Source organism: Brassica oleracea, chromosome C9 (assembly GCF_000695525.1).
Source record: "Brassica oleracea var. oleracea cultivar TO1000 chromosome C9, BOL, whole genome shotgun sequence".
Classification (NCBI taxonomy): Eukaryota; Viridiplantae; Streptophyta; class Magnoliopsida; order Brassicales; family Brassicaceae; genus Brassica; species Brassica oleracea.
Window position 1 is genome coordinate 3,283,796 of NC_027756.1, and position 24,924 is coordinate 3,308,719.

A 24,924-nucleotide genomic window follows, 5' to 3' on the forward strand; every position below is an offset into this window, starting at 1 on the left:
AACATGTCAATGCTATTGTCTTCTTATGAGAAATACATAAATTCGTTTAAAATTCAGTAAATCCCAAATACTCAGAACTGTCACTCATTTTATAGTTATTTCTACAACTCTTCATGTATTTGTTTTAAAGGTCCGGTAAGAGCAACAAGTTTAAAAATAAAATAAAAACATATAACAAACATAATAAGGATAATAAAAATTATTACTTAATACACACAACTTACATAACTAATCTGGAGAAAAAATATCCAGAAACAAAAGGTACTCTCAACAATTTTAATATAATTTATGTACTCTCAACAATACAAGAAACAAATTAAAACGACAAACAAACAATAAGTCTCGGTGACACAGCAAACAACAACATGAATTATATCAATCACATTACTAACACAGTTTAGTCCTTCATAAGTGGAGAACAATGCATACACAGTTCATCATCACAACTCTAACTATATAATAATAAAATAAAAAATTGAAAAACAACTTAAAACGCAAAATTCACAAATACAATAACCCTAGCAAATATTGAGATGAAACAAGAACTCTATCCACGACTCCGTGCTTGCTCGGATGCAATGCCCCTAGTAATACTAATTAGATGGAAGTACCGTGGTTGTGCGGGCACGATCAGTCTCGGAGGGTAGCCCCTTTTTAACTGACATATGCGGTCGCATATGATAAATTAATCTATGTTTTTAAAGGTTGGCGTGTAATATTTGCATAACTACATTTCTTCAAACTTTTTTGGGTGTAAATGTTAAGAAAATTTCTTGAAAATTTCCTTACATATTCGAGGAAAACATAAGGAAACTAAGGGACGTCGAATAGTCAAAGTAACTGTTGATTGATATATTTGATCATCGAGCCATGTAGTTAACTAATCACTTTTGACGTGTCTTTCATGAAAATCTTAAATTTAGAACCATGAAACTCATAAATTTAGGACTTTAAAAAAAAAAGAATTTCGGACGTATCAGTAATAAATATTGTGAAAGAGACATCTGTAGTTATCATTCTAGACATGTTTTTTCTTCATGTAGGTACTACACTCATGAATGTGTCAGAGTACATGAAGATCTATGTAGTATTTTTTTTTTGTTAAAAATTAAGTATTAGTGAACCAAGCATCCAGGAAGTTTCGGACATAGATCCTCTATTAGATACTATCGGACGAAAGATCATCTGTTAGATACTAACTTTTAAACTTGTTGCAGAAGTACTTGCATCGTAGCACGTGAGTGTTACACACCGTCCATACGTGTGCTAATTTGTTTTTTTTTTCCCACTTTTGCTTCCGTCCGATTTATGCCAAATCGGTTTAAAAAATCGAATATCCGTTTTTTTTCGCCTAGACCGTCTAAATGACCTCCTAGCCGCCTAATCTATTTTTTATTATTTTTTATTATTTTTTAATTTTATTTTTTAATTTTATTTTTAATAATATTTTTATTTGTTTATTTGATCTAAAATTTTATAAATATCATTTATATTCATAATTTTGATGAAAATTACACTATATTAAATTTATATATTCTATTTGTGTGTTTTATACAATCTTAAACATGAAAATGTATTAATGTTATACACAATTAAAGATTAACATGTTTTATAATATAGTAAACCATCTAAAAATTCCGCCTCGCATAATTTCCGATTAATTCTCGATTTTTTCTTTAGGCGCTAGGCCCAACCCGACCGTCCGACTAGCGTCTAGCGCGTTCCCGAACAGGGATTCAAACCAACGATGTTCACAAATACGATAAAAAGTTTATTTGCCAAGTAACCAAAACAAAAATTGAAACTAGATTTGTAGAGAGATGGTAAAAAGAGATAGGAAGAAAAAGAAAGAGAGAAAGGATAAAGTTTTGATTATTTAGTAAATTATAGTTTTTTATTAAGGTTATATGACCTAATTTCTCTACAATAAACCTTCTTGCTACCAAGTTTAAAAAAGAACGAGCAAGAAAACTAGACCGTGTGCTAATTTGTTATGATGATACATTTTTAAAGAAATAATAATAAATAGTTCAGAAAAATGTTTTGTATTTGAATTACTAAATCCTCAAAACATCAATTTTGTGATTGAAATATCAAAACACAATAACCACATCGTGGTGGTCTAATGGTTTCCAATAGAGGAGGAGTTGCCCTGTTGGTCCAGGCCAGGGATCGACTCCCCTCTAGTGCGAAATTATTAGCTCCACATGTGGTCACGCGGATATGCATTTGAATACCCGGAAGATGATCCATCTGTGGATTGCACCTCCCACCCAGGGGTTAGGTATGTGTCTTTAATAGACCTGGGTTTAACCCTTTTCGGTTCAAAAAAAAATATCAAAACACAACATGTAATCCTTTAATTGTTTTCCTAATGTAAAAATTTGGTATGTTTTTCCTAACGGTGGATAATTATGCTATTACAACTATGAGAAATATTACAGACGATTCTATATCCGACAATTCTACCTGCCGTATGAAAATTCACACTTGACTGCATCACCTGAGCCCCCTATGGAATCCACGCTTGACGTTACTCCTTGCACCATGTTGCAGATCTCTTGTCAGCATTTTCTCCTTTAATTCGCATAATTCCGCCTTTTCCGAGAATCGAAACCCAGACCTCCTGGTGTAGAAGCATTAATGACCTCCTGGTGTAGAAGCATTAATGAACCCTTGGTCAAAGGTCAAACCACTGGACCAAGGGAACTTCCTAATAGTTAGGAATCAATTGCCCAATATGAAACCTAATGATCTTCTAACCGGTGTAACTAGACCTGCGGTTTGGTTTCTTCGATTAGTTCAGGTTGGTTAGTTCGGATTTCGGTTAGTTCGGGTCGGTCACCGAATTTTTTTGGTTAGGTTCGGTTTTTGGTTAGTTCGGTTTCAAAAAAATTTACCAAAAGTTTTTGGTTTTACGGTACTTCAATTAAATTTTTGGTTTAAGTTGAATAAATTCAAAAAGTTTTGGTTAATTTCAGTTATTTCGTTATTTTGGTTCGGATTTTAGTTAGTTTCTTCGGAGTTTCGGTTAAGATTGATGCTATTTGGAATTTTTTTTAGGAAACCAAACTAACGGATTGCCGAACCGGACCAAAATCCGAACTTTTTTAGTTGCTGAACTGAACCAAACCTTTAAACCGAACTAACTGAAAATCAAACTTTTCGGGTCGGTTCGGTTTGCCAAAAGTTTGGTTTGGGTAATAACCGCATGCCAAGGTGTAACGTTTGCTTCGTGTGGCGCTGGCTACGATCCTTTGACAAACTTAGCAGTATCCTCCAATTTCATCCACATATTTATAAACAAACAAATTATCTTTATATTTTCTTCCTAAACATATCTAAAGATCTTCAAAAAATAACAGTAAGACTATATTGTTATTAAAGAGAATAATACCGTTTAACAACAATTGCAATAGTTTGAAGAGCATATAGAGAAATTGAATGGAAGGGTTGGAGAAGAAAAGACAAATCTGATAACTGAGAGTAGCTTTCGTCGCTGTTGCGTGTGTGTGGTAGTAGTGATATCACCAACACCTACTTTTGCATTCCTGCTATGCAACTCAAAATACGACTTCGATTCTTTCCCCTCTCCTTTAGCCGAAAATGCCAGTAGCATCATAATTTATTTTTGCAATTTGTCTTTAATGTTCTTCATCACATGATATTTGTAGACACCCTATGAACGTGGAGCAAGAAGAATTCGTACCAGCTTTGGGATGTATCCCATCACGGAGAACCTTTGTACGAGGAGTCTTACGATATGTATAATGACGCATCAAAACTTTACAATGACAAGCTCTCAGCAAATACTGATTTGCTTTCTAGAAATCTAGTGGAGAATACTTTAATCTATGTCGACATCTATAATCCTCTCGAGATATTTTAAACCCTAAGAACTATGGTAATTATTATTATTATTATTTTTGGTTCTACAACCGCAAATTCCAAACCAGTTAACCTTTTTCTCATGATAAGAATGCATGTGTGCATCGTGGATGCTACAAGATTTCAAGGGGTTTGGTTTGGGTATTGTGGAACCTGGCTATTAAAAGTGGCTGTGCTTTGCAACAAATTCACACCAATATCTTACTCAAGATCTGACTGTGTCTTGGGATAGTTACCGTCCAACTGAAAAGACTTCTAATCATACTCGCAAAAGTGGTAGACAAATATCTCTACAAATGCTTTTGATTGATGACTCTCTTGTACTTTTTTAACTTCCAAGTAAATTTCAGTTTGGCCCAAAACAGCATGCGAACATATTGGATTTGATTAAAATAAGTTTCTACTATCCATTTCATATTTGTATATTTCACTGTCATTCGTTTTATGTTTTCTTGCCAAACTTCAGTTTAGTTCCACCTTTTTCAAGTTTGCATGATTTGATAAGGTTTGATGTTCATATATGTAATAAAGTAGTCAAGTAGAGATATACTCTTCATATTTTACAATGATGAATACCGAATTGTGAGAAAACACTTTCGGTAACAATATTAACGAAGTATAATGATTAAAGCAGGGAAACTTGCATATGCGACAATCCTCACATGAACCAATTCCATGTGCCGTTTCTTTCACAAGCTTAATAACAAAATAATCCGAAAGGTGTAATTAACAGAAACAGAAAAAAGCTCTAATAACTGTACACAAACGTGTTCGACACAAACAGAAGAAATACTAAATGGTGGTCGACAGAGATTTCCAAATGGTGACAATTTGGACTGCATTGATTACGATTTCTACAAATATATAAAGTCACCAAGATGTTGAAATAACTCTGTTTTTTTTGACAAAGTTGAAAAATTGGAATACGATTAGCATATTAGTAAAATATATGAAAATTGGAATACGATTAGCATATTAGTAAAATATAAGAAAGTGGAGTCCGAAAACCAATTTTGTGGCTCCCAAAAACAATGGAAAATAAACTATTACGATTTGGCATATTATTAGACCTCTGCAGCACTGTTTACTATAAAGTTTTTGCATGTTTCTATAACTGAAAAGAAGATATGTCATTTTCTATAAACTATTGCAATACGCTACTGATTCAGGCATTCGGCTAATTGGACTGCAACTTTGTTTTATGATCCGTAATCCATTTTTTTTTTATAAAATTTAATACTTGAAGAAATCCACATTTTACTGAAAGCTGTAAACAATAAATTCGACACAAGAAATTATAAAATAAAAATAAAAAAGGATATAAACATTTAATTCAATTTATTTATTATTTGGTCAAAATTCAATTTAATTTAATTTACAGAGGTGTGGTGGGGGAAGTGAGAGAGTGGAAAATTCAAAACGCAGCTCTCTCTCTCTCTCTCTCTCTCTCTCTCTCGTCACATCAATCCACACTGTATAGTATCTGTTTTCTTCTTCTTCTTCTTCTTCAAGTTCTCTGCTCTGCTTCTTCACTCTCCATTGGTCCCAAATCCCAAATCTTTACTCTCATTTTTAACCTTTACTGATCTGACCCATCTCTCAAAAAACCTCTCCTTTCTCTTTCTTCTGACTCCCTTTTCGATTTCAATTCTCAATTGCTTTGGTTCAAGTGAGTGAAATTGCTTGTAACCTTCACAAGATCCCAATTTGGAATGAGCCCATTATCGAAAGCTTAGGTCTTTGGCATCTCAACTCAAGTTAACCAATAGGTAAAAGCGGTTCACGTTCTGATCTGATTGATTCCTGTAAAAAGTTCAAGTCTTTTTTTTTTTTTTGTATTTATCTATGTGTCTAATCTTTATTCGAGTTGTCTTGTCTTCACAGCTACGTTCTGTATTATCCTGTGGTGTCCACTTTTAGATTAAACCTGTCTTAATCTCCATTTGCTTCAGATTAATAGTTGTGTCAATTATTGATGTTTTTATTTATACCAATCTTTAAGCCGTTTTTTTTTGGTTTGTCTACTACAGTTTCTCAATTCAAGATCCCATTTTGTTGCATTGTAGATGGAAGAATAATTAAAAAAAAAAAATGGAAGTTGTTGAGAGGAAACGATCCAGAGGAGGGTTCTTGAATCTATTTGATTGGCCTGGAAAGTCACGGAAGAAGCTCTTCTCTTCTGGCAGCTCGGAACTCTCAGGTGTGTCTTAAAGTATTGCCTTTGGTGATGGTCACAGCTAGTTAAGAAATGTTTCGCTCAGTTCTTGTGATACTCTCTCTGGCATCATGTAGATATGTCTAGTTTAAAGACCAATGTACTTCTCGTTCGAAGGATTTGATTATATGGTTAAAGTTAGTGTTCTAAAGACCTAAACAAAATGATTTTTCTAAAATGATTTTCTAAAAAATCGGTCTAGGCATTTAAATAGTCGGTCTATGCATTAAAAAAATCGGTATAGGCACCTGCCTAAACAATAATCTCCTATAAAGCGCGCATAATCACCGCCTAGCGATTTCTTGAGCATTGGTTAAAGACAATGTTGTTCTTGTTCTTGGATTCATAATGATGTGAGTGAATATATAACTAGTCTGTTTCATCCTCTTCTTGTTTTTGTATCAGAAGAACCAAAGCAGACAAAACAGAATGCTCAAAACCTCTCTAGTCTTTCTCTCGTGAGTTTTCTCAACACTATTACCTTGCTTATGTCAAATGGCTTTGGTCTTCTTTATTTATGTTTCGTGTTAGTCTAGTGGATGTTTGATGTGAATCTTTTGTACAGATTGAGGTTGATGAGGTTAGCAAGAATTTGAGTTACAACCCAAGAAGTGAGTCAAGCTGTTGTGCATCTTCTGTTACCAGTGATGAGGAAGGGCAGGGAACAAGAGCCCCAAGTGTGGTTGCGAGGCTCATGGGTTTAGAGTCTTTACCAGTACCAAATGTCCAAGAGCCTCGGTTTAACCCCGATCTTGATCCATTCTTCCTCAGACCTTCAAGGAACACAGGCAAATGGAATGCGTATGAGAATCTTGGCTATGTAAATCTCCGTAGTGACTATGATGGAGGAGTATCTTGGGAACATTTGGATTCAAGAACGAGTGAAGGACGCAACAGACCCATTGAGAGGTTCCAGACTGAAACTTTTCCTCCCAGGTCGGCCAAACCGATCTGCGTCACCAACAATAGACTCTTGTCTCCCATCAGGAGTCCTGGCTTTGTCCCATCCAGGAACCCTGTGTATGTAATGGAAGCAGCTTCGAGAATGATTGAGCCAAGTCCTAGGATGGCTGCTAGAACGCGGTTTTCGCCACCGTCTAACTCTCCTTCTTCGGTTCCTATGAGGATTCAAGATTTAAGAGAGAAACTAGAAGCTGCGCAGAAAGTGTCAAACCGAAAGCACAACGAGAAGAGAGCATCAGCATCATCAGTCACAACACCATCAGCTAGTATTAGTAAGTCTATGGGGAACAACAGTTCTGATGGGTTGAAGAGAAAAGTGAAGTTACCTTCTGTATCAAAGACCAGCACAACGCCCTTAAGCGTCAGCAGAACAAGCCAAAAGGAGAAAGCGGAAGCTAAAAATGGTATAGTCAAAAGCCAGAATGGTCTCAGAGGAAAGAGTGCGCTTAAGCAGAACTACCAGAAACAGAACCAACGCTCAGTAACATCTGCTTCAAACCAAAAAAGCAGCAATGTAGTTAACAAAGTTGTGAACAAGGTCCCACTGTCAAAGCAGCAAGGTTCAACAACGGCACTGGCGGGAAAGAACACTTCTTTATCTTTATCTCGCAAGAAGACTCTTCCCAGGAGCAAAAAGCAAGAAACTGGAATCTCCAGTGATAAACGGATCAAAAGGAATGAAAACGTGATAAAATGTAACATCACCATTGATAACACAGGCAAAGATGATGGGAAAAAGGAAATGGATGTGATCTCATTCACGTTCTCGTCTCCCATCAAAGGCTTATCATCTGATTCACTATCTTCCACTCGAGGAATTGACCAGGAGACGGACTCTGCAGTTAGTTTCGATATGTTTGGTGGTGATTCTTTAAATGTTCTGTTAGAGAAAAAGCTCAGAGAGCTGACTTGTAAGCTTGAGTCTTCCAGCTGTAGCTTGAATCAAGAAGAGTCTTCACGCTTCAGTGCAAAAGATGGGGTGAACGGTGGGATGGTTTCATCTTCATCAGAGTATGACAAGTCGACACAAAACGGTCTGGATAGAGTTTTGTCCGAGAGTGAATCTGTTTCTGACTGCACTTCATTCTATGACAAACAAAAATTCCAGGTTAGTTGTCTCCTGATCCAGCTAAGAGACCAAGTATCTAATCTATAAGCAGTTTCTTGCTTGTCATATTTAGCATTCTATAGTTTTAGTCTCTTTACATTGTTTAAGGCTTTCTAACTGGTAATGTTTTGTTTATTCTGAAAAAGATGATACAAGCAGAAGAGCAGGAAGTTAGCAGCATTAGCACTGTGACAGAAGCTGATGATCTCAGAAGCTCCTGCAGCAAGGGCTTCTCAGATTGTAGACAGACCACAGAACATGGTTTGTGAAGTCCACATTCTTCCTGCAAAACTTAAATCTTTAAGACACTGTTTGCATTGAATAGGATGTAGGCAGTAGAACTAAAAGGAAGCTTGATTGCAGCTAATTTTACTTTTCTAAACGCTTTACAGGGATTAAACAGTCCTCACCAGATCAAGAATTCACATGGGTTTCATCAGCACAAGAAGACTCAGAACTCTCAGAGTCTGTAATAACACTGGCTTATTCAGAAGACGAAGAAAGGCTGGACTGGGAGCTTGAGTACATATCTGAGATCCTCAGTTCTGACCAACTGATGGTGAAAGAGTTCGCTTTGGGAATGGCTGCTGACATATTACCTGCTAGCCTCTTTGATGAAATGGAGGGTCGTGGAGAAGCAACAGCAGCCAAGCTCAGGAGAAGGACAGTGTTCGATTTTGTCAATAACTCCTTAGCACTTAAATGCGAGCAGATGTTTAGGGGTACCTGCAGAGGGATATTGGGGAAAGAAGGGATTCTGTTTGAACGTAGAGATTGGTTAGCTGAAGAACTCAACAGAGAGGTTCACGGGTTGAAGAAGATGAGGGAGATGATGATGGACGAGCTTGTTGACAAAGAGATGAGCAGTTTGGAAGGGTGTTGGCTTGATTTCGAGAGAGAGAGATATGAAGAAGGTGTTGACATTGAAGGAGTGATAGTCTCTACGTTGGTTGATGATTTAGTTAATGATCTTGTCTCAGTGTTCAAAGAGAAACATTATAGAAGCCAAGGACATGGGTTAGTTTCTGCTTTGGTTGAGTCTGATCTTCTCTCAGCATTCTAGAAGCTCATGGTCTGCGTCTCTGAGCATTCCTTATATATTTTTCAACAGTTCTTTTCGATTTGTTCTGTATTGTCTACATGGGTAAATCCTTTTAAAGATCAGATGAAATGCAAATAAACTATTATAATGATTAAGAAAGTGTTACAGAATCAATCTTCTTCAAGAGGAAAAAGGATGAAGAAAAACAAAGAACCAATAGGAAGAATTTTGTTAAAGTGACTTCTCCGGTCGTTGCAAGATCTTCTTTAACAGGTTTATTCATGGCAATGATGTAATCATGGTGCATCCTGCACTTGGACCATCTTTGGGTGTGGCTCCTGCAGGAACATGGAGATGAAGCTTGGAGTTTGCAAAGAACAGATTCGCTGGTTCTTTCTCTAGCAAGATCTTTCTGGCGACAGTGTGAGCAATTTGTGTGCTTTCTTTCATCACATCACCGAGGTGACCCTTTATATTCAGTTCACCTTCCTCCACAACAGTTGTCTCTATGAACAATGTTGAACCACCCATTGATTGTCCAAGCTAGGACCCATCACAACTCCTACCGGTGTGGGCTCATAGATCTTTTCTGCACGGAACACAGGTTTGGCAACATACTCTGCAATGTTTGATTCATCATTCATAACCTTTTCAACCGCTATCTTCTTGTTTGAGCATCTTCCTTTATTCTTCCACGTCAAGAGAATAGTGTCCAGAAAATTTGCATTTTGCTCAGGATCCAGAAGCTCCAACAAAGCACTGGCTGGATCACTAGCATGGCTTCTCCCAAGCTGGCAATGAAAAATAAAACAATATCATGTTGATGCTCAGTTTTGCCACAGATTGCATTAAACATAGTTGTGGCTATGTTCTCAGAAATATCTAAGATTTACCATTTAAATTATGTCAAACATGCCATATTTTGCCACAAATTTAGTTGTGGAATACTTCGTTGAAAACCGTGGCAAATATTGTGTTGAAATTTTTTGTGATAATTTGTTGCAAAAATTTCCACACATTGCCAGAAACTATATTTTGTGTCAAATACTGCCACAAAATTGTTACAAATTGTTTTTACCAAAAATACTGTTACAATGTTACGTGGCACTATTTATTTTGCCGCAAAATGTTGGTGGTAAATTCATGGCAATGCACTCATTTTCTTCTAGTGGATTTGCTTGTTCATACCTAATCAAATGATTTAGAATTTTAAATTTTTTTTGATAGACTATTAAAACTATCAAAAATCTATAAACCAACCATATGAACAAAAAAATAATTTATATTTGATAATTACTTATATTTTATTATGTATCATATTTATTATCTTTACTTTTAAATTTATATATTTAAAAAATATTGAACCAGATTATTGAACCAGGTTTGATCCGGTTAAACTATATCGAACCACGACTCAAATAAATATAAGGTTCATCTTCTGGTCCGGTTTTAAAAACATTGATTACAACCCAACAATGTTTTATCAACGTACATGCTCTTTTTAATTATATAAAATAAATGTTTTAAAAAATAGTGAATCAATGATAAATTATAAATTTAAAGAAAATAAATGGTAAATTTAAAGAAATATTATTTAATTTGGTTTAATTGAAAATCGATAAATCTTAAAATAATGTAGTTATAATAAAATCTTTTTAATATGCTGAAACAAATGAAAAAAATGGAAGGAGTACATGATTCTAATATGATAACACATTACAGGCTAAAGGAGAAAAGAACCTTTAGTACCAAATATATTGAGAAAGAGTGAGGTCTCTATGCAAAAATATATTATATAACAAAAGATTCAACCCCTCTCCTCTCATGGTATGGATGGCCGAATGGACAATGACTCATATACATTTTTGTCCTTCACAGCATATAGATTCAGTCTTCTCCTCTCTTCATCAGATATTTTAGCTGAAATAAAAGTTAATGCAGCAACAAGAACCTTAATAACAGCTAAATGACCAACATGTGTCGTCACATGAATTAGAAGCTGCTCCTTTAAGTGTGGCTCCAATAAAAGGTATGGACATTCAGAGAGAATGCTCTTCACCAGTTTAAGATCATTCCAGGTAGCAGCAAGATGAAGAATGGAATTTCCTTGGTCGTTATTCATGCATGTGCAAGTGGTGTTTCATGACTTTTCAGTTTCTCCAGCCACTCTTTGGTCCCCTCACTCACTTTGCTAGAGATCTCTGGAGTCATCAGCACGGTTTCACCAGGGAGGTTGAAAAGATCTGAAACTCTGAGATTGATAAGAAACTCTGGCGCAAACTCAACTTCTAGCATAGGTGGCGTGACTGGTGTCCCATGTTCAAGAAAACCTCGTGGGAGAAGGTTGCGTGGGACTTTGTTTATTAGATTCATAAGGACGCATCAAAGTTTCCCTTGATTATGAAGAACATCTGCTAACCTCTGTGCCTCAATTATATCTCGACCTTCTTCAAAACTTTCCATCTCAAACCTAAACCAAATCACAACTTGTTACAAGAAAAAAAAGAGACACAAAATCAGTTCCCACCAATTGTGTTTTAAAAAGTCACAAAACAGGTACATGAGAGGGAGGGGATAGACTTACCAAATCGAGTAAAGATGATCAAAATGTAGAGAGAGACTCTCTTTTCGAGCAAAGAAAAGTTCAACTTATTTATCCTTTTTTTTTTGTTAGAAATCGCTCAAATATCGCTTAAAAGTTTCCCAAATATATTTTGAGCATAGGCTTATCATTTCGACTCGAATTATAACCAATGTTTGAAATAAATTAATAGAGATACTTTTTAGTTAATTAATCTACTTAATCTACTTAAACTATTTAGTATCTCAATTAAAAATTAGTTAATGTACTTAATCTACTTAAACTAACTAAGAAGGGAGAGAAGCCATTTTTCCTTCCTTTACCAAAAAAAATTAGAAAATAAAATAAATGTTTTAATCATTCGACTCTAATTAATATTTTCCCTTTCTTTACTTTTTAGAGATACTTTTTAAACGGCTGAAAACATTTGTAGAGCTACTTTAATTTTTAGAGAATAAAACATTTGTAGAAATACTTTGTTTTAGTTTTAATAATTTACTTTTTAGAGATTAAAGCATTTGTAGATTAACATTTGTAGAGATAAAACATTTGTAGATTAAGTAGATTAATTAATTTTTAATATATTAACTAACTATAAAGTATCTCTACTAATTCTACTAAATATTTGTGCCATACAAGTTTTGGTAGATTTCATGGTAATTGTATTTGAAAGAATTTTAAATTTGCAGATATTAGCTGCATCATGAAGAATATTCTGACATTTTTTGTTGAGCATGTGCGTTGAAATTGACAGCGTTTTAGAATCTTTCTAACAACGTCCATATGACTACTTTCTACTCCCACATAGAGATGATATGATTCATCATGGTTACATACAAAAACATTTTTCGTTGATCGGTCTAACAAATTGCAGATAACTTCATAGTATCTCATGGACGCTCCAAACCAAAGACAAATCTTTCTTCTCATCTCGCTCATCCAAAAGACTTGGTCTTGCATTTAGAACGAGGGTCTCTTCTCAAAAAAAGTGTAAATATCAATTATCAAACATAAGAAGAATCAATTATTAAAATGGTATATAGCGAAACAAATCTATGGTCATGGACTTGAAAGCAGTGTGTGCAAGATATTTTCTCCTTTCTAACTGTAAATAGAGTTCAGTCTCATGGTTTCTTGCAGTTTTCAACATTGCTTTTACAAGGGAAAATGTCTGTTTTCGAATGTCAAATACAAGAGAAATATTACATCTTTATTTGCAAGACACAAAGCTCTTCGGTAGATATCTACTAGATATGAAGCTGAAACCATTTGGTGCCCCTTCAAGTCCAAATGAAGGTAAGTGTATCCATCTATGTCCTTCACAACATATGGATTCAGTTTTATCTTCTTTTCATTAGACACTTTAGCTGAAATAAAGTGTACAAGTTTTCCCCCGAGAGGTAAAAAACTAAAACAAGAAGAGAGAGTGTGAGAGGGATGATTTTGTTTTGTTCTACTCCAATGTCAAAAACCATTAAAAGACTCTCCATTCGCTAGTTTCTCATTTTCTTCATCTTTATTATCAAAACCAATACTGGTATAATAAATAAAGAACTAAAACTTGTTCTTTCTAACTTTCTTTTTCTAGGTTCAAGATAGAACTAAGCTTATATATATATGGTTAAATTTATTTGAAATATGAAAAGGATAATAATGAAAAGTTAATAAATTCTAAAAATTTCAACAAAATGAAATTTTCTAAATCTCTTGAAAAAATTTGGCGTTTTTAAGAATTTGGCAAAATTTGCAAATTATGTGTGTGGCATTAAGGAATATTAACAAAAAGTGGAAATTTTACTCTAGTCATTCACAAGTGTTTCATGAAATATTTTTAAGAGATTTGATCGAATATGTCGTTAAAAAATAACTAGAAAATTTGGAAATATAGCATTTTATGGTTCTCTATTAAAAGTAAAGTATTTGGGAGAGGATATTTGTATACTAGTATGCAGTGGATACATAAGTAAACTAGATTACAAACATTATTTCACTCAATTTTTATACATAGTAACTATCGGAAGGAACCTTGGATCTATGTTTCTTGAAATCCTTTCATGGTTTGTTCGGTTAGTTTCATTTGAGTTTTAGGTATGGTTTGGGTATAATATTTCTTTTAGAGAAGAAAATCAAATTAACCAATTGTCGAACCAAATTGAAAACCAATTTTTTTTAACAAAATCTTTCATATCGAATTAAACCAAATTTTTAACCAAAATTTTGAAGAAAACCTATCGAATCAAATCTAATTTCTAACTGACCTAACCAAAATTTCGGTTTGGCCCGGCGGGTTTAGTTCAAAATCCCAAGCCTAAGTTAAAAGCTTCCAGCTTTACGTTATAGTCTAGAAGATTTCGAATTGAGTAGTCTTTTCACACAAGAAGACAAATGGTTTTAACAACAACAGATTCTAAATCATTACAAGCTGTGTCTGAAGCATCGTACTTAGCCTAGATAGTTAGCTGACTACAGAGTACAAACCCAATAACAAGGATAAGATTACACACTACACACTCCGTACTACTTTTTCTACATGAGACTTGATATCATTGAGTTAACAGAATCATCTTCCGGCTCCTGCTGCTTTGAGGAAATTGTCAAAGGGACTAGCTGGTGGCAGACTCATCATGGACCACGTATCCTGAAACACACCACATTCTCTCCCATATATGCTCCCATCTTCAGTTACCTGTAAAGTTTCAACCTCCCTCAGTATTAGTAAAGACGAGCACAGATTAAGTGTAGCAAGACCTGAAGTAGCTCTTACGTACCTTTTCAAGTGCAGATGACTCCTCTGATGAGTTTCTGTAGAGGCCATTCACCTGGCGGTTCTCGGTAGCCAGCCACCTTGAGAGCTTCTGTCTTGTCCCAGTCCCAAAGGTTTCGCAGCGGTTTGTCATTGTGTCGTAAGGAAGTGGAGAAGTGGAGACAGATGACACAACCACTTGACCAGCCACCTCAAGCGCCTAGACAAACAAAATCATTTAACCAATCATAAGAATGACACATCAACCAGTAACTAACTTATGTTTAATGCTGACTACGCTTACAGATTCCATAAGCTGGCCAATGCTGATAACTTGAGGAGTAGATGATGAAGGAGACCCTCTTGGCTGAAAACGACAAGAGAGTTCACTCGTCACTTCGTCCTCAACCACTGAACCTGCAGGTATGTCCTGTAAACAAAAGAAACTATATATTATATCAATGTCCCAAAGATAAACCCAATCTGGATCTTGAGAGAATAGTTTATACCTCATCAAAGGACAGTGATTCCTTAGAGATGCTTTGGTTTGGTCCAGGCTCAGAGATAAGCCGTGACCCAAACATAAAAGCATCATCAGGTGTGAATGGCTCAGAGAGTTGCATCTGTACATCAGCTTCTTGGAGCTGAACAAGAAGTACAGACTTTAGAGCTATTATTCACTGAGAAACAAATAACATTAGAAGCTTCACCTTTGAAGCCTTAGATAGGTTCTTTGCCACAACATCGGTTATGATAGTGTTGGAGAGTTCTACTTTACTTCTCATCTCAAAGAGCATCGAAGTAGCCATCTGGCTATCACTTGATGACCCAAAATCGTTCATACTTGCCTGTGGTTTAACGTGGAGTTGCAAGTCATCGCCAATGAAGAGATAAGGATCCACCTGAAAATTTTAAGCACATAATCAAGTTATACACAACAACCTCCATGGAAAGATGAAACAACACACTGAGAACTCACATCACCAGGAAGTTGACTCTTCAATATCTTGCAGATATGAGGAATTTGATATATTTTGGCAGCAAACATAAGAGTACTTGTGGATAAAGCAAGGATCAACCGCTTGCAAACCGTTGGTAATGAGCCTGGCAATAAAGAACATTTTTTTAAGCGTTTGATCAGATTAAGAGAGTGTAATCAAATAAGTACCGTTGTTAAGGTCCAAAGAAAGGTTCCTCAGTGAGAAGAGATGCTGAAAGGCTCTAACAACAAGCCCATCATCAGGGTTCTGCAGTTAAAATGATCATGAGAGGGTTAAGTAAAGCATCACCAAAGTGTAGACACATTAAGAGAGACAGAAGAGGTGAGACCTTTAGTCTCAAGGAGAGAAGCACCAAACTCAAAGAATGAGCAATAGCTTCAATGTTTGAAGGCAAATTATCAGCAAGAGTTGCTTGTGTCCAAAATGCAGACAACAACTGTCCCATTTGATCTTCAGTAAACTTCATCATTGATGGTAACTGCATCACCAGATAGTATTAGACTATTGCATAAAAAATGGTGTTCATTAGCACACAACATAAATAAAAATGTTTACCATATCAGCTAGACTGACACCACCAGCAGTCCTATCAATCATGGAGTTCAACTTGTGAAAGTTTGGGGAAGATTTGTAGTTCTTAAGATCCTCATTATAACCATTCTTCTCAATCTTGACGCCGTCCTTCTCCTTTCTGAGCTTGTCTAATCGAGCAGCGATGGATGTGAACGCAGAGGTTTTATCACTTCTCAAATTCTTGGACTCGTTGAGATAACCAGAAGCTCTCACTGATGCAAGTCCAGCCTGAGACTGACCAGAACTCGGCAAGAGAATCACAGAGAATATCTCATGCGCTCCCACGCGAGTTTCCACGTTTGGATGCAGCATTGCTTTAAGAAGCGCATCAAGAAGTGTGTCTGGGAAAACCTGTATGAAAATAGAAAAAAGGATTAAATAGCCTGTAAAGATAATGTTAGACTAGTGCTGGGCATATTTGGGTTTTCAGTTCAAGTCAGTTAGAATTTCAGGTTATTCCGGTTGTGTGTTTAGGACTCACTTAGGAACCAGACATTTTCCGATAGGATCCGGTTCGGGACGGGTTTCTATTTTTTTATAAAACTTGAAGTTGAACCAAATTAGAAACAATTCGGGTTTCAAGCCAAAAAAAAACCGGAAAACCAAATAAAACCTGAGTTAAACCTGAAAAAAAAATATTTGGTTCATTCGTATTTTTGGCTATCTTTTATTTATAATTTATATTATATATCTATATTAAAAATAATTAGTATTTTATTATATTTCAAATATTCAGGTTCCTGTGTTTGGTTTTAGGTTCTGTTTCAGGTTTAGGAAAATATCGGGTTTTTGTAAATTTTGGTCCGGTTTCAGTTTCATTTTTTTGCTTGGATTTCGGGTTACGGATAATATGCCCAGGACCATGTTAGACACTGAGAGTAAACACAAAGTTATAGCTCACCTGTTGTGAACGCATAGATGGTGACAAAGCTGAAGACATTGCATGAGCGAGAATCAACAGTGATCCAACAGCTGCACGTGACACAACTCCTGAAGAAGGAAGCCCTTCGACTAAAACAGCCATCATATCAAACAACGGTTGTGCATTTCCAATTCCTTTGGCTATCTCTCGCAGACAATCTTCAATAGAGTTTTGAAGCATCACGTTCAAGTTGAGTTCCTCTTCTCCAACTGATCTCGATGTTGCCTGGAAGCTTTTCCTCAGATGCCGACACAAGTCATTGACAAAACTGATGTCCCTGAGATAGGAGCTGGTCCTGATCAGCTTCCCTAGACAGCCAGCGACTTGTATGATGTATGCCTTGAGTTCAGGATCATTGGCAACATGCTTATTGTCAAGATGACGTACAACAGTTGATAACACCAACTGCTGACTCCCTAGTATAAGAAAAAGAAACATAACTGTGAGTACACACATACATGCAGTTTTCAAGAAACGCTAGGCAGTACCAAGGCATTTTGTAGAAGACTAGTGACTATGCGGACTATTCGGGGTTATGCAAAACCTATGCATTAATTATTAATATATATTTATATTAAATATTTTAGATTGTTTATGTCTAATTACAAAATTATTTGATGAATTATAAAAATTAGATATATGAAAAATTTTAGACAAAATTATGGATTTGCATTAACATTATTGGTTGACTAAACAGATTTAGACTAATTTAGATCGGTTTAGACCAATTTAAACCGATTTAGAATCACAGAAATAGGATTTATTAAAAATTGTTTCGGTTATAATTGCCGAGCTCCTAGACGCTGCCTAGACAGATTTTTAGAACACTGCATGCATGTATAGACAAAAAAAAATACTATGTTCTAACGGAACACGAGAGAGAGAGATGAAGTAGATACCAGAGGTTTCCATCATATATGTTGCATCAGAGAGAACTATCATGGCCAGACCGTTTGGAGGAGTCCACTGGCGTCTAGAGTTGAAATAGCTGAACATGGGATCCAAGATTAGCCGCAGAGTTGTGCTTTCTTTAGCCAGATCAACCATCCTCTGGAGACAAATCTGTGCCCACACTTTAGGCATCTCAGTCTCTTCTCTGAAAACAATAAAAAAATTAAGTAAGTTTTCAAATAAGGGCACTGAGAAGCAAATATTAGAAGGATTCAGTTAAGTTACTTAGTCAACAGAGTCGGATCTTTTCTTGCAGTTCTTGGTCTGACAACCATGTAGCTAGGACTATTACAACCGCTGACTCCTGTTCCTCGTCCTTCACATCTGATCACTTCGTTAACCCAGTTACAGTTTTGCTCTTCTCTGTCTTCATTTGTCTGAACGATCATGTTGGCCTCGTAGTTATCAAGAATGGCGTGTACAATCTCATCAAAAGCAGCGAAGATGTGTGAGAACTCTCCCATAAACCACACCTGGAGAAGAAACAAACATAAGAAAGAAAAAAAACAACAGATAAAACGGGACATAAAGTGAGATTGGCTGTTGTAGTTACCATGGCTGAAAGGCATTGCAGGCCAGATGCTCTCAGACACTGCTTCTGATGCTCGTCGCCTTGTTCACGAGCCAATGAGCAAACTTTAAGCGCGAATTTCTCAATGCTGTGCGTGTAGGTTCCATCAACCTATTCATACCAGATGAAGAGTGAGAGATACTTCACACAAAGCGACACTAGAATTAAGATTTTTACCTGACTGTAAATGAACCTTGTCAGTGTTTGGCATCCAAGAATGGTTGGTGTGTCCTCCTTTGAATTCTCAAGTAGCTCTGTAACCACATTCAGCAAACTTGTAGCGAAATAAGCCCTTCAAAGGAAGAAACACACACATGTTAGTGAAAAGTTAAAGAATGTTGCTATGATTTTGCCTTACATTTGATCTTTGCAGTGGCAAAGCATCTTGTTGTAAGCCTCAGTGACGATATTGATGAACTTCATTTGCTCAGATCTAAGGTCCTTGTAACACCTCTCCTCAAGAATCTTAGCAATCTGTGACAAACCACAAACACACACAATATGATAAACTTACACACCAACTATTTAGTAAGAATCATTTAAAAAAAAAAACAAAACTATACCTTAGGGATACGGATTGGGTTTTTGGCAGCATACTCACACAATTTAACAATCTTTCTCTCATTTGGTGCACCATCCTACAGAAAAAAAAATCAATTAACAATTGTTACAAATTCACAAACCAAAACTCACATCAGACAAAACTTATGCATTATAAGTTGTTACAGTTGAACAAATATAACTTAAGACTGAAAGACACCAAGATATAGAAGCTCACAAGGAGACACTTACAGGGGATTTAGGGAAGATCTCACCGAGCAGTTTCTTGTAACGCTTGGCGGGATGTTTAGATCTAGGCCTGAGAGCAGGGCAGCAAACGCACATTGTCTCGCACGCTGGAAAAACATTCCTCGAGATGAACCCCATTTTTTATCTGCAAACACTCAGAAGAACAAGAAGAAGAAAGTGGTGTTAATACAGGACAAAAGGTTACCCTAGACTACACAAAGTAGCTAAGCTAAACTAAATCACTGTTCAAGGAGAAATTAAAAAGAATCAAACTTTCTATAAAATTTAGAAACTAGAGACCACTCATTGCATAAATTCAAAATTCAAAAATTTAAAACATAAAAAAAGGGTAAAAATTGTCAGAGGTGCAAAATCAGCAAAAACCCTAAAGGAATGTGAAGAAAGAAACAAGGACAATGCGTTTGGAGACTAATGATTCTAAGCTTAGTTTCCAAAGGTTATATAGGATTACGAGAGATCATGGAAGAAACAGAAAAGATAAGGAATTTGGAGACACATACAGAGCTTCGTGGGGAACGGATCTGGAGAAAGGGCGAAGTGAAACTGCAAACTGGTTTCAAAGACAAAGATTTGAAGATTTGATTAATCTAGAAAGTGAATGGGAAGAGAGAGAGAGGGGAAAAGGCGCGTGGATGTGGAATCCAAAACTTCGATTACAGAGGAGAGAGAAGGAGAAAGCACGTGAGATTGTCACAGATTTTAATGTTATTTCCTTTTTTCACTTGGAAAAAAGCAGAACTAGGTCCTGTCTTTGTGTCAGAACAATTTGGCTTGGTTTGGTTTTTCGAAAATTTGCTCCATATTTATCCCAATTATTGCAAAATCGTCAAATTATTTTTAAATGTACACAAGTGCCCCCTCCCATGTCTTGTCACTCGAGTTTATGACTTGGGCGACACGTATTTGGTAGCTTCAGCAACACTCATCTTCTACCCTAGACGCAAGCAAGACACAGTTTGAATAACATCCAGACATATTGTCATCTTTGACTAGATCAACATCTTATTACATTGTAAAATTTGCTGCTGTTAGGTTCAATAGATTGAGAAACAAAATCGCTGAAGGAGATCACAAGTTACGAAATTTTAAATCTGGTCTAATGACAGAGATAAACTCTTCAAGCAAATCAAACTTGAACTTGCAAGAGTCTGATCTCACTGATATTCAGAAGTCTTGGTCTTGAACTCTTCAAGCAAATTCTCGATGCTCTTAACCGAGTGGGCTGCACTGTCTCTTATCCGAACACTCACCTGAACATGTCAAGAGTCCAATACAACACAAAAATTAGTCGAGCTCCAGAGACCCTACATTATAAGGAATAGGCCAATCACTAACCTGTCCTGTAGCAGCTTCGGTTTCACCAACTACAAGTATGTAGTTGTACTGAGCAAGCTGAGCTTCTCGCACCTACAGACACCATAACCATCACTCAAGTCAATACAAGTAAACCAGCCAACCACAGAACATGAACCCCAAGATTGTTACCTTTTTATCAATCTTTCTGTCTGTTATGTCCGCATCAACATAGTACCCAGCTTCATGAATTTGTTTCTTCACCTGTTTGAATGTTTGAGAAAAACGAAAAAGCCAAAGATCAGACTCTACCAGTTAAAGTCTATAAGAACCACAGTTGCTCAATAAATGATGCAGACACGTATTTAACCTGTAATGCATATTCCTCAGATTTCTTTGATATAGGGCAAACTATGGCCTGGCGCGGACTAAGCCAGAAGGGCCATTTCCCTTTGTAATGCTCCAACAATATGGCAAACATACGTTCCACAGATCCCAGCACGGCTCTATGAATCATTACAGGTCTCTGCCTCTTTGCTTCGTCGTCAGCAGAGTATTCCAGCTTGAAGCGATCAGGAAGTTGAAAATCAAGCTGTAACAAGAAACATACAATCAACTCCTGCACTGACTATGGTAAGAGAAACAAAGGAAAACTAAAAAGAGCTTGGGACCGTAACCTGTAAAGTTGCGCACTGGAATTTCCTATTCATAGCATCAGAAACTGTGATGTCTATCTTTGGACCATAGAACGCACCATCTCCTTCGTTCAACTGCCAAAACAACACACCTTAGAATAAATGCAGACTCTGTGAATAAACTTTGAGAGTTCATTCATCAGTAAGTGTACATACCACCCATTTCTTTCCAAAAGCATCTAGGGCTATTTTGAGATCATTTTCAGCTTTATCCCATGTTGCCAAATCTCCAAGGTACTTTTCTGGCCTCTGAGATTCAAATTAACAAGAAAATAATGAGCCATAAGAACACATCACCCGAAGTCTATAAAATTTGAGGAATCTTCAGATGTGATACCGTTGAGAGCTTTAGCTCATAGGTAAAGCCAAAGATTTTGTAAGCATAGTCAATGAACTCCAATACAGCCTTCACTTCATCCGTAACCTGCAAACAGAAGAATTAACAAACAAAAAAATCAAAATGGGAGGAAAAGGAGCTCCAAAATTGCCAGACAGAAGTATATCACAAACCTGATCCTCTGTACAGAATATGTGTGCATCATCCTGAAATAAGTAATGCGATTATCATTAAGCAACATAATGTAACATGGAACTGGGAAACTGATAAATACGCAAACCAAACAGGGACATAAAATATACTTGCTGGAACCGTCGGACACGAGTCAGCCCACTAAGTGCTCCACTTGCCTCATTGCGGTGCAACACTCCAAAGTCAGCCAGTCTAATAGGTAACTCTGCATACCATATAAGCCGTACAAAGATGGTGTCAGCAAAGACAAATGATTGACTTCGCAATTTCTTCCTTGACTATAGGTTACAAAGCACGAATTATACTTTAGAGCAAAGTCTCTTGTCATAGAAAAAGATCAGCACCGAGTAATCTACTAGAGAGTTTTGATAGTATGTTAGGCAGTAAACTTTAATTTCTGCTACTAATATCATTCCTAGAGCTGTGAGTTGATGATATTAAACTGCACTACAGGAGCAGAGTCGCACCTCTGTATGAGCGAACCCTGTGTTGGAACATCAAGCAGTGACCAGGGCAATTCATAGGTTTGAGCCCGAACTCTTGCTTCTCAATCTGCATAGCGAACATTCACAAAAGTCATTCACGTGCGGAATATAACCTAAGCTAAATTGGTTGGTAAGGACTCTTAAGCTTTCCATGAACTCTTACATCAAACGTAAACATATTCTCCTTGTAATTTGCAGCATGTCCAGAAGTTTCCCACAGATTCATGTTGTACATATTTGGTGTTATAACCTGCCAGTGCAAAATCAATTTAGCGATCCCCGCTAATCAAGTACAATAAATATTCAAATAAGAGCTTAGAAAAACCTCTGTGTAACCCCTTTTCCAATATTGCTCCTTAATGAATTCCATCAACTTGTTATATACGCGAGTGCCCAGTGGAAGGAAGAACCAACTCCCAGGGCTGAGCTCAAGGATGATGAGTATATATATCAGTATAGTGAATCACCAGGTCACAAAGAGAAAAACAAAGTTGAGTAGCACTGAAAGAACCTGAGTGGGTGACAAAAGAAGAGTTCCTGCTTTTGGCCCAATAGTCTGTGGTCATACTTTTTGGCTTCTTCTAGAAACTGAAGATATTTCTGCAACAACCAAGACAAAGACGATATATATTATGCACACTCAGGACCCTGCGTAGCAGTCAGAATATTTTAAGAAAAAGGAGTACCTTCAGCTGTTTCTGATCTGGATAAGATATCCCATAAACCCTCTGCAAGCTCTCACGGTCTTTGCTACCCCTCCAGTAAGCTGATGAGGCCTGAGAAACATATACTGGTCAACACAAGAAACAAAACTAGAATCTGGATTAATGGAACTCCTAGAGATATAGGACCAACTCACCCTCAAACACTTGAAAGCTTTCACAAAAGAAGTGTTTGGAATGTGCGGTCCACGACACAAATCAACAAGAGGACCACATCTATAGACAGTAATGGTCTTGTCGGCAGGTAAATCATTGATGATTTCAACCTAGATGGTTAACAGCAGAAAGTATGAGTCCAAAAATCAAATAAAAGAAGACAAGTAACCACTTCAGTGATAATAATATATGTAGCTTTAATACACCTTAAAGTTGTTATCAGAAAACATCTCAATCGCCTGATCTTTCGTCACTTCAATCCTCTCAAATGGTTGCGCTTCCTGAGATGTAAATAGAAGAGAATCAGATCAACAGAAAATGTGAGTAAAAGTTGGGCGACATACTCATTATATTCTCACTTAAAGATATGAAAAGAAGCAAATTAGTTTACAACGAAGCTTAGCAGACTAAAGAAAAAACCAATACCTTAGCAGCTTTTGCAGCACCAGCTTCAATGTTAGGGAAGTGATTGTCATTCAGCCCCAAGTCACCATAAAACGCATCATAGTAGAAACCCTGCAATAACAACACACAAATAACATCAACGATAGCCAACCCTCTGCACAAATACCAAGAAACAGAAAAAAGTTTCATCCTTTATTGTTCTACTCTTCACAACAGATTGAACATGAACTTATGAAAAGATAAAACACCAAAAACAAGCCGCTCTTACCTCTCCTCTCGTAGTACACGGTCCTATACACAGCTGACAACCATACTCCTGCTCAAGAGCCTGCACCCAAGAAGACCACACCTTTTTAATCATCCGCCACAAAAACCAAGAACTAAACCGAAACACTTCTTTTTTTACCTGACCAAGAACGTGAGCACTAGAATGCCAAAGAGTATCCCGTCCCTTGTCACTATCAAACTTGAACAACTCAAGCTTACAATCACCTTCCAACGGCCTACTCATATCCCAAAGCTCATCATTAACCGATGAGATCAACGCAGAGTTAGCCAACCCCTTCGAAATCTCCCCGGCGATGTCCATCGGAGTAGTCTCCCACTTCCTCCCTTCTTTCACGGTCCCATCGGGTAACGTAATCCTACACGACAACATCAGAACTGAAACGTAAACACACAATGAATGTGTTATGTGTAGTTACTTGATTGGGTCGTGGGGGAGAGATTTGAGCTTCTCGAGCTGGTGGGATTGGATCTGCTCGAAGAGCTTGATGCGCTTGGGGATGACGGCGGAGAGATAGGACTCGTTCTTTGGGTGGCTGGTTGACATTGGTGGGAGAGTGCAAAACGACGACGCGGAGAGTGAGTGAGAAGAAGTGTAACGACGGATAGAGCGAGCCGAGAGACGGAGGAGCATCAAAGGGTTCTTTCTGTTCCCCGAGTGTAGCTAGCTAGGGCTTTGTCACTAAACCGGGAAATCCGAAAGAAACTACTGTACAGAGTGATTCTTGGTTTAGCCGGTTCAATCCGGAAATCAAACTTCAACAACAAACCGGCTAATAGAGCGAGCCGAGAGACGGAGGAGCATTCGAAGGGGTAAATGCGGCGGTTACGTTCAAAGGGTTTCTGTTACTACCACTTGCCAGAGTGTAGCTAGCTTAGGGCTTCTTTTTTTCATTAAACCAGGAAAATTAAAACAAACCTAACTGAAATTTAGTGATTCTAGGCGGTTATGGTGAAATTCACTTCTGAGTTGAACCGGCCAAACC

General features: G+C 36.9%; 4 protein-coding genes across 6 annotated transcripts; 1 reads left to right on the plus strand and 3 right to left on the minus strand.

The window, feature by feature from the left end:
• Window positions 1-5,285: 5,285 nt before the first annotated feature.
• LOC106318646 lies at window positions 5,286-9,375 on the plus strand. 3 transcript variants are annotated; one of them, XM_013756714.1, is made up of 6 exons: window positions 5,286-5,657; window positions 5,919-6,088; window positions 6,509-6,561; window positions 6,669-8,174; window positions 8,321-8,435; window positions 8,567-9,375. In XM_013756714.1, the coding sequence occupies exons 2-6, from the start codon at window positions 5,980-5,982 to the stop codon at window positions 9,235-9,237; spliced, it is 2,454 nt and encodes an 817-aa protein (XP_013612168.1). In that variant the 5' UTR covers window positions 5,286-5,657; window positions 5,919-5,979; the 3' UTR covers window positions 9,238-9,375. The 3 variants fall into 3 exon arrangements, with proteins under 3 accessions (XP_013612168.1, XP_013612170.1, XP_013612169.1); XM_013756716.1 differs by having other exon boundaries at window positions 6,512-6,561; XM_013756715.1 differs by having other exon boundaries at window positions 5,955-6,088.
• Window positions 9,376-9,495: 120 nt separating this feature from the next.
• LOC106314122 (lon protease homolog 1, mitochondrial) lies at window positions 9,496-11,589 on the minus strand. Its single transcript, XM_013752056.1, is given in 5 exon segments — window positions 9,496-9,722; window positions 9,767-10,007; window positions 11,078-11,136; window positions 11,192-11,343; window positions 11,345-11,589. Coding segments are annotated over 5 exon segments (924 nt in total).
• Window positions 11,590-14,173: 2,584 nt separating this feature from the next.
• LOC106318792 (protein EFR3 homolog cmp44E-like) lies at window positions 14,174-20,049 on the minus strand. The gene is made up of 18 exons (XM_013756927.1): window positions 19,869-20,049; window positions 19,351-19,492; window positions 19,122-19,196; window positions 18,917-19,032; window positions 18,736-18,850; window positions 18,541-18,669; window positions 18,213-18,460; window positions 17,936-18,132; window positions 17,016-17,452; window positions 16,097-16,465; window positions 15,870-16,019; window positions 15,709-15,787; window positions 15,520-15,644; window positions 15,251-15,442; window positions 15,050-15,184; window positions 14,845-14,970; window positions 14,566-14,760; window positions 14,174-14,483 (listed from the first exon to the last, which is right to left on the minus strand). The coding sequence occupies exons 2-18, from the start codon at window positions 19,483-19,485 to the stop codon at window positions 14,358-14,360; spliced, it is 2,949 nt and encodes a 982-aa protein (XP_013612381.1). The 5' UTR covers window positions 19,486-19,492; window positions 19,869-20,049; the 3' UTR covers window positions 14,174-14,357.
• Window positions 20,050-20,329: 280 nt separating this feature from the next.
• Window positions 20,330-24,653, minus strand: LOC106313135 (threonine--tRNA ligase, mitochondrial). Its single transcript, XM_013750875.1, has 20 exons — window positions 24,358-24,653; window positions 24,060-24,297; window positions 23,922-23,981; window positions 23,675-23,764; window positions 23,455-23,529; window positions 23,230-23,358; window positions 23,057-23,146; window positions 22,882-22,970; window positions 22,696-22,792; window positions 22,534-22,620; window positions 22,353-22,437; window positions 21,996-22,090; window positions 21,867-21,899; window positions 21,694-21,780; window positions 21,513-21,605; window positions 21,339-21,431; window positions 21,032-21,253; window positions 20,854-20,925; window positions 20,704-20,775; window positions 20,330-20,618 (listed from the first exon to the last, which is right to left on the minus strand). Exons 1-20 carry the CDS (start codon window positions 24,570-24,572, stop codon window positions 20,523-20,525), a joined length of 2,118 nt encoding a protein of 705 aa, XP_013606329.1. The 5' UTR covers window positions 24,573-24,653; the 3' UTR covers window positions 20,330-20,522.
• Window positions 24,654-24,924: the final 271 nt, after the last annotated feature.

Excerpts from the sequence above, each read along its gene's own strand:
- LOC106318646 (XM_013756714.1), top strand. The coding sequence starts at position 5,980 with ATGGAAGTTGTTGAGAGGAAACGATCCAGAGGAGGGTTCTTGAATCTA. Across the intron at positions 6,089-6,508 it reads TGGCAGCTCGGAACTCTCAG|AAGAACCAAAGCAGACAAAA; the intron begins GTGTGTCTTAAA and ends TTTTTGTATCAG. Across the intron at positions 8,175-8,320 it reads ATGACAAACAAAAATTCCAG|ATGATACAAGCAGAAGAGCA; the intron begins GTTAGTTGTCTC and ends ATTCTGAAAAAG.
- LOC106313135 (XM_013750875.1), bottom strand. The coding sequence starts at position 24,572 with ATGCTCCTCCGTCTCTCGGCTCGCTCTATCCGTCGTTACACTTCTTCT. Across the intron at positions 20,776-20,853 it reads ACAGAAAGATTGATAAAAAG|GTGCGAGAAGCTCAGCTTGC; the intron begins GTAACAATCTTG and ends TGGTGTCTGTAG. Across the intron at positions 20,619-20,703 it reads CCGAAGCTGCTACAGGACAG|GTGAGTGTTCGGATAAGAGA; the intron begins GTTAGTGATTGG and ends TGACATGTTCAG.
- LOC106318792 (XM_013756927.1), bottom strand. The coding sequence starts at position 19,485 with ATGGGGTTCATCTCGAGGAATGTTTTTCCAGCGTGCGAGACAATGTGC. Across the intron at positions 18,851-18,916 it reads TGCCACTGCAAAGATCAAAT|GGCTTATTTCGCTACAAGTT; the intron begins GTAAGGCAAAAT and ends CTTCCTTTGAAG. Across the intron at positions 15,185-15,250 it reads ACCTATCTAAGGCTTCAAAG|CTCCAAGAAGCTGATGTACA; the intron begins GTGAAGCTTCTA and ends CTTCTTGTTCAG.